Source organism: Callospermophilus lateralis, chromosome 1 (assembly GCF_048772815.1).
Source record: "Callospermophilus lateralis isolate mCalLat2 chromosome 1, mCalLat2.hap1, whole genome shotgun sequence".
NCBI lineage: Eukaryota > Metazoa > Chordata > Mammalia > Rodentia > Sciuridae > Callospermophilus > Callospermophilus lateralis.
In genome coordinates this window covers 43,121,389-43,134,022 of record NC_135305.1, presented here as the reverse complement: position 1 = coordinate 43,134,022, position 12,634 = coordinate 43,121,389, and the positions used below count along the sequence as shown (strand labels likewise).

Sequence of the window (12,634 nt, the reverse complement as noted above, 5' to 3'; positions counted from 1 at the left end):
AGGATGCTTAAGTGCTAGAGCACCTTGTACTTTTTCCTAGCATCTGGAAGAAGGTGAATGCTGCAGATCTTTGTCTTCATGGCAACTTATTTGAGAAAAAGGTAAATTATCAAATAGACGCTTACATAAACCTCAATTTATAATGTTATTATGCTCCAAGAATCCCTTCCCTTCAGACAGAGCAGTCGTCCACATTTTAAATCATCAGCTCATAAACAGCACTGAATTAAGAAAAGGCAATGAGAAACATGGTATGATAGAAAGATGTATCAGCAGGGTTTATCAGAGACCATACATTTGAGAGAAAAAGAGCAGTTTACTTCTAAACTAAATAAAGCAAGGAATGCATTCATAAATGTTAACTTTGTTAGACAAATGTTAGATAGTATTAGACAAATATTAGTAACCCAAACATCAAGAGGTGGGAAGACTGAGCCCAAAGCATACTTAGACAAGGAAATTCTCATTTTTTAAAAGTAATTATTTAAACATCATTATAAAATCAGATCACCAATACTCTATTATACAGGAAATTAATGGAAATATGAAATGCATAGTAGGCACTCAATAAATAGTAATGTAATTGAGTGATAATCAAAAGTTCATTCTTGCCAGATACAGACTAGATACAAATAAAACTGAGACTTCCCACAATTATTATTGAATACAATTTTTTAAAATATTTTTGTTTTATTTTTGAGACTGGGCTGCTCAGTGGTCTAGAATTCATAGGCACCAATAATGATCTTCCCGATGACTTGGGAATACAGGTGCCTGGCTGAATATATTTTTCAAAAGGGCTTAGGTTCTCTCTTATGAAGAATAGCACTGAGATTAACGTAATGAATAAGTTTAATCAAGGCATCCACTAAGAAAGAGAGTGAAATTATAGTGGTAACAAGAAGAGTATGAACTCTTTATTGCATTAAGGAATATCTAAAGATTTAAACTGGCTAAAGAGAAAGGAAGGACTTAAATGAAAATATAAATGTATTCACAAATGTATTCACTATAAAGAATGCCCTTAAATAAGGATGTTTTCTTTTTCAATGTGATAATTTTCTACAATGTTCTGTGTCACTCAAAGTGTACAGTAACTTGAGTCAGACAACAGCACCTTTAATCCATGGGGCATTCACAGCAGATGAACAGTGGTAGCGATTATCCACAACTGCTTATGATGATTATGACTGAAAGATCAAGATTCCTCATTAGAAAAACAAGCCACATTTATTAGAGCAGCTGTTAAAGTAATAATTTACTTTACTCAGGTCTCTTTCCCTTTCTTTCACAAAGTAGATAAGTTTACAAAGTCCCAAAGAATTTTGTTACCTGGGTGGTGCCAACACCCACACATGTATCCTTTAGAATGAAATAATGTGTACTGAAAGCTTCCTAGTACCTCTCAGGTGTCAAAATACCACCATTCAAAGAGTCTATTAAAAAGAGTATTGAATCAACATTGGCAACAAAATATATGTACAATGTTCCTCAATAGCTAGACAGTTACGAAATGTGGATTGAGCTGTTGAACAGAGGATGAAAAAAATCTAGTCTAAATCTTCAACTTCTTTATCCTTCAGGTCTCAGAATTGGTGTCTTTGCCTTCAGGAAGCAATCTCCTTCTCCCAGTTTGGTCCGGGGCCTCCTTTGTCTTCCACAGCACTGTATGCTTCCCTCTTACAATCAGAGCACTTATGGCTTTGTTTTCTTCAATAGACAGAGTGTTCCACTGGGACAAGGACTGACTTTTCATAATATTTGAAAGAGCCAATACAAAGAAAGGTTCTTACAAAGTACTTAGGAAATGTTTACAGAGTCAATGAAGAGACTCAGTTCAGAGTTGTATTCTTCCCTCTTGTTTGACAAGCAGAGAAAGCACAGATCCTCTCATCTTCTCATTGAAGTGCAAAGATATAATAGATGCTGTGCAAATGCTAAAGATATTAGAACATCTTGAAAATTACAATGCAGTCTGACAAGTGTTACTAAAGGAAAAAAATATGGAGGATGAATAAAAGTAGAAAGTATACACCTAGCAGATAAAGCTTCATAGGAGGTGTGACAGCTGATGGACAATTCTAGGCACAGGATCATGGAAAACATGGCGTGTACAAAAAATGAAGTGGCTTCAAGGTAGACACATGAGAAAGGGCATGGACTGTGACAGGTACCAAAGTTGGCAAGATAGATTAAAGCAGCTTGTGCTGTGTGTGCTAAGGAATCAGGGACAGGAGTTTACATTCAATGAAATGGGAACCAACGAAGGCTTTTAAGCAAATGAGTAATCAGATCTAGTTAGACAAATTATCATAAAAGAAAATGTATCCATTCACTAAAGTTTGAGAAACTACCAGTAATGATGTTGGTCTCCAGTTGAGTACACTGAAATAAATGACCACTAGCTAAAATAAATGGAAGAAAAAGTAAAAGTAACAACATAAACATTTCCTTTCCCTGGAATGCTTACACCCTACTTTTCTGATAGAGATTTGTCAAATCCTTCAGAAAATTAACTTCATATTTTCCTGAAGCTTAACCCTCAATAACATTCTTGGTATCTCATATTCATAATAATCTCGTAATAAGTTTTCCATACCTGAGACACTCTGCCTGTTGGAATCTGAGTCCCCATTGCTGGAGTTAGAATTGTTGGAGGAGTTGTTGTCAACCCCTCCCAGAAGGGGGCGCAAGTGGCTTACTGAGACTTGTTCAATGAACGATGTTCCGTATTTGCGAAAATACCACCATTCAAATATCTAGAATAGAAAAACAGTAAGGATATTTATATCTCTTTTTACAAACATTTATAATTTCTGTACATAAAATTTGTTTTCCAATTCTGTCCACCTTCCAAAAATTTACTTAGTTTATCCTAACAGTCAAAGATCTTAATAAAATTAATATACCAATAATATTGAAAGTTCACAAAGTGATTTTTCTCTGCTGAAGACTGGTTTTCAAAAAAGTTATGTAACTATAATCATGGATTAAGAAATATTGTATTATTATCCAAAGTACATGTATGAAGACACGAATTGGTGTGGATATATTTTGTATACAATCAGAGATATGAAAAATTGTGCTCTATATGTATAATAAGAACTGTAATGTATTCCACTGTCATATATAAAGAAAAAATATTTTTTAAAAACTAAATAGCAGATCACTTTTAAATGTATGTGTATGTGATATGATTTTTAAAGCATGAGAGAGAGAACCCAAATTATAAAATTCAGAATAGCAGTTAATATTTAGCAAATAGGGATGAACTTGAGGAATAGGGACACACAGCTTCAATGTTATTGGTAATATTCTAGGTTTTAAGGCTGGTTTGGGATTCTAGGGTCTTTGTGATTAAGCTTTACATCCTACACATGTTATATGTATTCTCATTTATATAACAATATTTGCATATTTTTAAACCTTGGTTTGCACAATAATAAGGATCTGAAAATGGTAGAAGCCTTGGGAATTGTTCACAGAACTTAATAAATGTATTTTACTTTTAATACAGAAATTAAAATTAAAATAACAAACACAAAAAAACATTGTTAAGGTGTTCTATATTATTTTCCTTCAAATTAATATAATATTCAAATAATAAGATCACTTTAGCTGAAAGACAATGCCAGAAATGAATCCGAGTAAGCCACTTTTCAAAGTATAGCTCACTATATTTCCAATTTTGACATTTTATATTCATGCAAAACCATACTTTCCTAATTTTTTTTTTTTTTTTTTTTTTTTTTTTTGTCCCAGGGCATGAACCCAGAGACACTTAACCACTGAGCCACATCCCCAGCCCTTTTTAACATTTTGAGACAGGATCTCACTGAGTTGCTTAGTGTCTCAGTAAGTTGCTGAGGCTGCTTTGAATTCGTGATCTTCCTGCTTCAGCCTCCCAAGCTACTGCAATTACAGGCATGCACCTGCCTGAATTTTTAAGAGAAGTCCCCCTCCTCCTTTTTAAAACAAGATCTTAGAGAAATGCTGGTTTTACTGAATAAAATAATAAGAGGTAGGTAGAGACAATGACCCACACCTATAGTCCCAGCTACCTGGCAAGAGGATCACTTGAAACCGAGGAGTTCAAGGCAAGCTTGGACAATATAATGAGACTCTGTCTCAAAAATTAAAATATAAAAAGAGAATGAGAGAGCTGGGGATGTGGCTCAGTGGTAAAGTGCTTGCCTGGCATACATGAGGCCCTGGGTTCAAATCCCCAAGCATGAAAAAAAAACAAAGAGAATGAGAGATCATTTCCTGTATGGATGTCACCCACCTGCTGAAATCAAGCAATGTCCCACTTGTTAAGAAGTATTTTTTTAAACAAAAAACAAAAACAAAAAACATTTGCTCTGTACCATTAATGTTTCTTAGTTCTGTAGGTAGGAAGAATTTCAAAGGAGAGAAAAAGTAATATTTATTAATAAAATGAAGGAACAAAGTTGGTTAGTTGACCAGGCTGAAGCCAGGATTTCCTAAGCTGCCACACTCCACTACCTGCACCCCACCTCTACAGCCAATACTTCCTACCACTGAACAAAGCTGCTCCCTCTCATACTTGCCTCTCCTCCCTTTAACTGGGGACTTGGTCCTTAAGCAGTCAAATTTCTTTCTCAGAATTATTTATTAGAATCCCCTATATCCCAGAAACTTACAGAATAGCTATACTATATTTAGTACTATAACATGGAAAGTACAATTAACATAGAATTAATTAATTTATCCTTACTTATTTTATAGAAACAGTATTTTGTTATTTGCTCTTGAATAACCTTTAGGCTATTATTCAAAAGCTGATGTTTTGTTGTACTGAAAATTTCTTAAAAGACAAAAAGAACATCTATGAATATGAGAAGAAAATATCAATAAGACCAAATGTTTCCAATTCGATAATAGGACATCTTGATTTAATTCCAGGGAGTTATTCCTTCTAGCTATTTGAATTTTCACATGTTAAAACATTTAAGTAAACTGGGCACAGATGCACACACCTGTAATCCCAGCTACTTGGAAGGCTATGGTAGGAGGATTGCAAGTTTGAAGCCAGCATAAGCAACTTAGAGAAGCCCTGTCTCAACATTTTTTAAAAATGCAGTGGGTGTTAGAAATATAGCACAGTGGTAGAGCACTTGCTGAGCTTGTATCCTAGCCCTGGGTCCTGGGTTCAATCCTCAGTAAAACACATACATACACACACACACACACACACACACACACACACACACAGAGAGAACTTCTCTGGGCAAAGTAGGGGCAATACTATGAAAGTTAAGAAGGGACAGGACCAATCTGTAATGTTTGAAATTCTAGGAATGAGAGATTTTGCTTGAAGGAATAAAAAGTAAATTTACAGACCATGGATCCATAAGGGAGTCCATAACCCCAGATGAGTTATTTACATATCAGTTCCTTCAACTCTGAAGTAGAAATGATATTATTTATCCTCAAGGGTTCTCAATTTTCACACCAACCATATATATAAACTATAGTAGTTTATATATATATAAACTACTCAGTACCTGACACACAGTTGGTCCTCAAAAGCAATAGCAAAGCTGCCATCTGTTGTCCCAATGATGTACATGCCTCCTATGGCCTATATACACGCACTGCTATGACACACCCTTTTTTTTGCCAGTCCACAGTACAGGTTTATACATCATTGTCTTGCTAGACTGTTAGAGGAAATCCCTGATTAATCATGGTGACAAAGAGTGCAGCTCACCATACAGTCCTGACCTTTCAACAAAGCCTTAAGGAAATCCACACCTTTTCTTCTATTAGAAGGGGAGGAAGACTCCAAAGAACCCAGGCCACTGAGCTGGCAGTGGCTCTCAATTGCTTGTAGGGAAGAGGCTTCTTTGCCCCAACTCTTTGCTCTGCTTTCTATGTCACACTACCAGGGCACCTGCCAGCACTTTATTTGCTCATTCCATTAGGCTCTACTAAGTGTTTCCAACCAGTCATGTGCTAGGTTCCAGGGTTACAAAAATCTGATCCCTGGTCCATGCCACAGACCAACAAATCCTCCCACAGGTTGCTCCTGGCATGCCTGTACTGGCCACAGAGAAAAAAAAATGTTAAGATTCTTCAGATTTCTCAGTTCCTCTGGCAGAACCACAGAATGTCAGCACTAAAACGAACCTTAAAGGACATGTAAAGAATTCATTTACATGTGAGGAAAATATGTGAGAAAAAACTATCTATCAAGATGCAGACCTGACCAAAATCATGCATCTAATTAAACAGCCTTGGCCTGGAGTTCCAGCTCTCTGCCATCTATCACCTTATCAGGACTCTTTTTAGAATGTCTTTGCTTCATGTAAACAACACTGACAATTGTAGCCTACTATTTCCCTTTAAGTTCCCTCTGACACATTCTCTCTGTGCTTTTTTGTTATAAAAACCAATCCAGAAGTAGTCTATAAAGTGGTACCAGATAATTCATCTGAGGGGCAAATGACTCATTTTAACTGGACATTTGCATTATAATAGAATAGACCTTTCACCCAGTATTTCTAATGCAGGAATAATGGACCTTAGTAAAGACTGGGTTATTCAGGCAGCTGTGATGGGGAGTGGAGGGTTTCTCAGGCTGTCATATCATATCAGTAGTATAGCCCTTGCTGTGCACAGGGGACACTAGTGAAAAAAAGGACCCCTGTCCTTCTGGGATTTGCTGAATAACTAGCAAAGGAAGATTTGAAACCTTCTGAAACTTCAAACCACGTCTCCTAATGTAAGGTCTTAGTATAACAATCTTCCCCTTATCCAGAAACACATCAGATTTTGGATGCGCACCTAGAACTATTTTAGAAAAGCTACACAGATCCAAATGGGAAGACGGTGTTATTTAATGTACATACATTTGGTGTCACTTTGAATTCTTTTCCTTGATGCATACCTACAATGTGAACAGTAAAGCTCTCATAAACAAACAGGTTTTAAAAGTAGTTATTGGACAAGTTAGTAGCTTACTGGGCCTGCCACAGAGGAATAAAAAAACCTTTCTAATCTGCCAGATAACCAAAAACTTAAATGTATGCATTTCATAGATTGAGAACCTTAATTTCTCCATTTGAAAAGTTATACAGATCAAGTAATATAAGAATTAAAAAGTATCATCTGGGTTTGGCATTTGGAAAGTCAACAGTGACCCTACCAGCTAGTTTAAAGGTAAAAGGCCTTTAAACGAGAAAACTTGGTTTTGTGACTTGGTTGGTCCTATTGTTTCTCTGAAACTCAGTCTTCTCATGTATAAAATAAAGTCAGAGAAAGCACTCAACTAATTCTGGATGAGAGAAGGAAGAGAGGGATGATCAGAAGACTTGATGGTGGATGCTGGAAGGTTGACAGGGTAGATGATAAGGGATGCTCTGATTGATGTAATGGGATACTCTGTGAAGCAACAGCAGAATCATGGGAAGTTTTGTGTTTATTTTGCTTGTTGAAAAGAGGTTCACACATATTTGTGGAAGAGGAAAGAATCCAGTGAAAAGAGAAACTGAAGGTAGAAAAAGGTACAAATGACCAGGAGGCATAATGCCAAAGTCCCGGGGAAGCACATTTGCCCTACTTCAAAAAGTAACCTACAATGGAAAGTGGGCAGTGATTTGAGCTGTTACACATGTTTTGTCCATCTACAACTACAAAAATATTTTTTTAAAGAAGGCAACAAAGGAGATAAAGTTAGATAACACTGATCTCTGAGGAGGTACAGCTAAGGCTTATCTTCTGGGAATGAGAGACATGAGGGTAGAGTCAGAAATCGGAGGGTTGAGGAAGTAGTTTGGACCTATACCTTGCAGGGCAGGGCTTCAAGCCAGGGCCCAGGTCACATTTAAAACAAAGAGTTTTTTTGACAAGGACCCAGTTACAAATGCCCAGTGATCACCTCCATTACTATTTGACAGAAGCTGAGAGGATGACCAAGGAGTACTGGAGCTTGGGGCAGAGATTCAGGTTTGTAGCCAGCAGAAGGTGCAAACTGGTTTCGTTTTTACCTGCAAGAAGAAACAAAAATCTGGCAAAGAAACACAAGCAAGGCATTTCCATCCATTATGCAGATTGCAAAATCTGAATCTTCTCTGAAGATGCCTAGATTCTTCTCAACCAACAAGACTTCTTCCTTAGAACTGTGTGCTCTCTGCATACAACACTTCTCTTATGAGTCAGGGACTTTCCTAGACCTTACATTGCATGCAAAAATGCTTCAAGGTTCCCACATAGCAGAACCTTACTAATTCTACATCAATTCCAATAAATCTATGGGAAATGCAAAATGTCAAAGTCTGAAATTGGCTAACTGCTTCCTAAGAATTAACGTAGATGATGATGTTTAAAGAGAATGTGCACAGTGATGTGGGACATGGATGTGGAAATAGGAAACTTTCTGGCAGTCTAATCTCAGACAGAAAGACTCCAGACTGACACCTGCTCCAAGTCTTCAAAGCATATCTAGTGGCAGTGATTTTAGGAAGAAGGAGACCATCTGAGCTTGAATCAGATAAACAAAGGCAATTAGCATACATTATAGTAATATCTGTAAACATTAAATTTCTTTTCAAATTCTGAAATTTATTCTTCATGCCCAGTGACTTTGTCAAAGTCCCATGTCTTTGAATATCTTTCAAAGAAAGATATTTCCTTCCTTCCTTCCTCCCTCCCTTCAATGATAACTAAGCAAAATAATATATGCAAACCACTTAACACAATACCTGGCATAGAGTGGGAACTCAACACATGGACCTTTTGCTACAATTGATTCCTACCCAACTGTCTTTATCTCTTTTGCCACCCTCTTAAATACAGTCTTATTTTACATCAAATGCATGAACTTACTATTTTATTTGCTATTCTCATTTTCTTTCCTTTTTGTTCTTGATTCTGACTTTTAAAAATTATGTCCTGCATGACTTTTTTAATACCTCTCTGTATTTAATGTATACATGCAAATCTCCTTTATTAACTTGTATATAGGCATGCTCCTATGTACAAGTTTATAGGGATAAAGGGATCCATGTATAAATGTCAATTCAATATAAAGCGATTTCTCCATTTTACTGACTTTAAAAAAAAAAATTAAGAGGACCATTTTCCCTACCTATCCACCTTACCACTGTCAAAAGCAAAAAGAAAACCCAGAAATGTTCTCCACTAAAATAAGTATAGCCTGAAGAGGCTTTTTTCAAACAAGCGACATGTTCTTGCTAGCAGAAACAAGATTAAATTGGCAGGTTGGCGTGTGAGAACAGGTGCGGTTCCTGTGGCTGGAGCTGGTTGGGGACAGGAAAGATTGTGCCAAGCAGGCAGCTTAAAGTCTGCAAGGGAGACAGCTGCCTGGATGGTCACAGGAACCAAAAGAGAAGCATTAGAGAGGTGGCTTATGAAACTCACTGCTGCATTTGGCTTGTGAAATGAGAGCAACCAGTGATATCTAGTAAAATATACACTTACATTTAAATTTGTTAGTGTAAAAGAGAGCAGCATTTGCCAAATGAATTTCATTTTTATGTATATTTGTTCAGTTAGTTAACTTCTGCTACACGGATAAAATGTCAGGTGTTTACCTCTCTTCTCCTAAGACATCAGATGGTATGATAGTTCTGCCTCCAGCATAGGAATCCTGAGGTCCCTAAACAAGGAATTTCCCCTGAGGGGTAGCCACTTACAGTAGGCTCTCACATTGCTCAGGGGAGAGTAGTTAGGTAATTGTTTCCCCAGGGTCAGGAAACAAAGTGCTAAGCAGTCTATGCATATAGCTATTTTGCAAAGCACCTGATCATTTACCTGGTGCTGCCTCTCCAGTAGAAAAGAATAGTGGCTGCATAGAAAACTCACCCTGGGTTCATTTCAGGGGCTAGTAAAGCTGAGTCAAAGGCTAGTGTCAACGGGCTGGGGATGTGGCTCAAGCGGTAGCGCACTCGCCTGCCATGCATGCGGCCCGGGTTCGATCCTCAACACCACATATAAAAGATGTTGTGTCTGCCAAAAACTAAAAAATAAATATTAAAAATTCTGTCTCTCTCACCTCTCTCTTTAAAAAAAAATATATTTGGCAACTAATAAAATATTCAATAAAATACAGGTCACTACACCCTAAAAAAAAAAAAAAAAAAAAAAAAAGAATCTCTAAAGTAGGAGCTGAAGGTTATCAAGAGCTATTGCCACACACTGCAATTACTGTGCTTTCAGTACAGCCCAGCAGTTTTGAGAAAGACCTTTAGAAATCTTCCTACAAGAGAAATTTTCCTCTACTCAAAGTTTCCCATCAGTCAGGAGTATCCTCTGCTTCCAGAAAACGCCCCAAGTCAATGTACCTAAGACATCCTGATAGTGATGGTCCAGTTTCAGCAAACTGCACCTCATGCTGGAGAATGCCTCGCCAGCTAGGTATGCTAGGGTGGCCACAGACACCATTGAGGGAAATCCAAAATCTCTTTATTGCTGAGGGGACTTTGTCATCCCTGGGTCAGAAGGAAAAAAATGACCACTAGGCCTGATGCACCAGAGTGAAAGAAAATATACCACATTGTGACAATTAATTTACAGCCTATGAAACCAAACCATGATATTGCTAGAATAAAAGCTGGGCCTGCATTTGTGCAGGAGGCTAGAAAAACAGTGGAAACAACCAGAAAGCCAGTAGTGACAGTGATAAAAGCACAGGTTGCTAGTGTGACTTAAGGCAGGTACCAACTTGCCTATTCTAACCATTCAACTAACTTGTAAATAAAATGGAAACACGCTAGCACTTACCTCACTGTAGTGTTGGGAAGAGTAAATGAGTTCACCTGGAAAGTGCTTTAGGTCAGCCCAAAAAGGCAAGGGTCTTAAATATCCCAAGAAGAAGAAGCACAAACTAAAGCCTACCTCACCACATCAGAAAGAGTTAGTGGTTTCAGTATACAATTGTATCCAAAAAAAAAAAAAAAAAGGTCACTTTGTTTTCTATTTGTTTAATAAAAAAAAATATTTTAAGATGTTTTAGGAAAAAATATTAAAATGTTTTTAAAAATATGATTACTCGATGAGAGCTTGTAATACCTCTCCCATCCCCCTAAAATTAGATATGCTAAAAGATTGCCTTATTTTCATAAGATACTTACTAAGAATTTGCCAAGCATGTGAAAACATTTTCTAAGTCTGAATTCTGCTCAGTCTACTTAAGAAGACTAGTGGAACCAGATATGGTGACACACACATGTAATCCCAGCTATCAGGAAGCTGAAGCAGGTGGGTCTCAAGCTTTATGGTACCTCCCCTCACCTTGGGTTGGTTTTTGCAGCCAGTGCTGAGCTTTCTATTTGTATTTTCACTTATGTATCTATACTGAATGATTCTTGCTGATATTCTTCACATTCCTGGCTCAATAACATCAACTCTAAACATCTCATGTCCGAGTTCAGCGGTGCATGTGATGAACACAGCAAGGAGAGCCTTAATATGCTGTCATCACAAATAGATGTTCCTATACACCTTTCCTTCCATCTTCCATTTGCTTGGAGCTTTCCTCCCTGTATCCCTGTCTCCAACTTTTTTCTCTGGTTCTTCATAAGCTCAAGTTTCTGAAATCTCACATTATTCTAGGTCCATTTGTGCTCTTTGCTCCACATCTTTGTACCCTTCTGCTTGAAAACTTTTGTTTTCCTCTTTTTTGTCCATTTTTCTCAACATCAACTCTGTAGTATTTTTCTTGTGCCAGTTTCTATGATAATCAATAAAGGTTATGTGTAAGAAAAAAATTCCATATAAAACTTCATTCTCCTTAGATAGCAATTATGTTAGAGAAGTTCCACCAAGTTTAGATGTATATACATTTGAGGTTACTGAAATGAACTATTAGACATAATTTTGCACACCCGCATCTATTGGAACAAAAGGATATGCATAATATTATATTACTTTTTGTCTTTTGGAGATTTCTTAAAAGGAGGCAATAAAGAAAGAAATGTAAATTTTGATAGAGAGAGAAAAACAAACAAGAGAAAGGCAAAAAAAAAAAAAGCTTAGAATTGACACAATTTATTTAAATGCATTTAAAGAAACTGAGCTATGAGCTATATTTCTACTGATGTTGATTATGTTCAATAATCCATTTTCATGAGGGTGATGGAAAAAATTTTAATTGAACTGAGTAGCATTAATTTTATAATATCTTTAAACATTAGAGTTTGACATAGATTTGTGTCTTCCTTGATTTTCCATTTTATTTACATTTGTTTTAACTTTTCAACAAAATTAACATATGATTGCATAAATACCATATCTCAAATATCTCAAAAGTATGTAACATGGGTAGTAAAAATCCTATAACCACCCACTGAGCATTTACAAGTATGCAAGATGATAACTGCAAACTGCTATTGTATATTCTTCCATTTTTTTTTTCTTGTACACATACTACCATATTTTAGTAATCAGTATATTTTTCAGTGGGAAGGATTGCACCACTTACCAAAATAAGCCCTGATATTAGTGAAGAAGTACCAGTCAGGGCCACGTAGAACTTCGGTGTTAATGTGTTCAAAAACATGCTCACTGAAAGAAAAAAAGAGAGAGAGAGAGAGAGAAAAGGAATATGTGAATATGTAAGTAAAACAAATTCCTTCTTTTTTCTTTCCGG

At 36.6% G+C, this 12,634-nt stretch overlaps 1 protein-coding gene across 4 annotated transcripts in view; it reads right to left on the bottom strand.

Moving 5' to 3' along the window:
- Nucleotides 1-12,634, bottom strand: part of St7 (suppression of tumorigenicity 7) — a 262,405-nt gene that overhangs the window by 103,719 nt on the left and 146,052 nt on the right. For all 4 annotated transcript variants that reach the window (XM_076861670.2, XM_076861677.2, XM_076861683.2 and 1 more), the window contains 2 exons: nt 12,467-12,549; nt 2,600-2,759 (listed from right to left, as the gene is read on the bottom strand). In XM_076861670.2, coding sequence (XP_076717785.1) covers nt 2,600-2,759; nt 12,467-12,549 — 243 coding nt within the window. The remainder of the gene's footprint in view (nt 1-2,599; nt 2,760-12,466; nt 12,550-12,634) is intronic.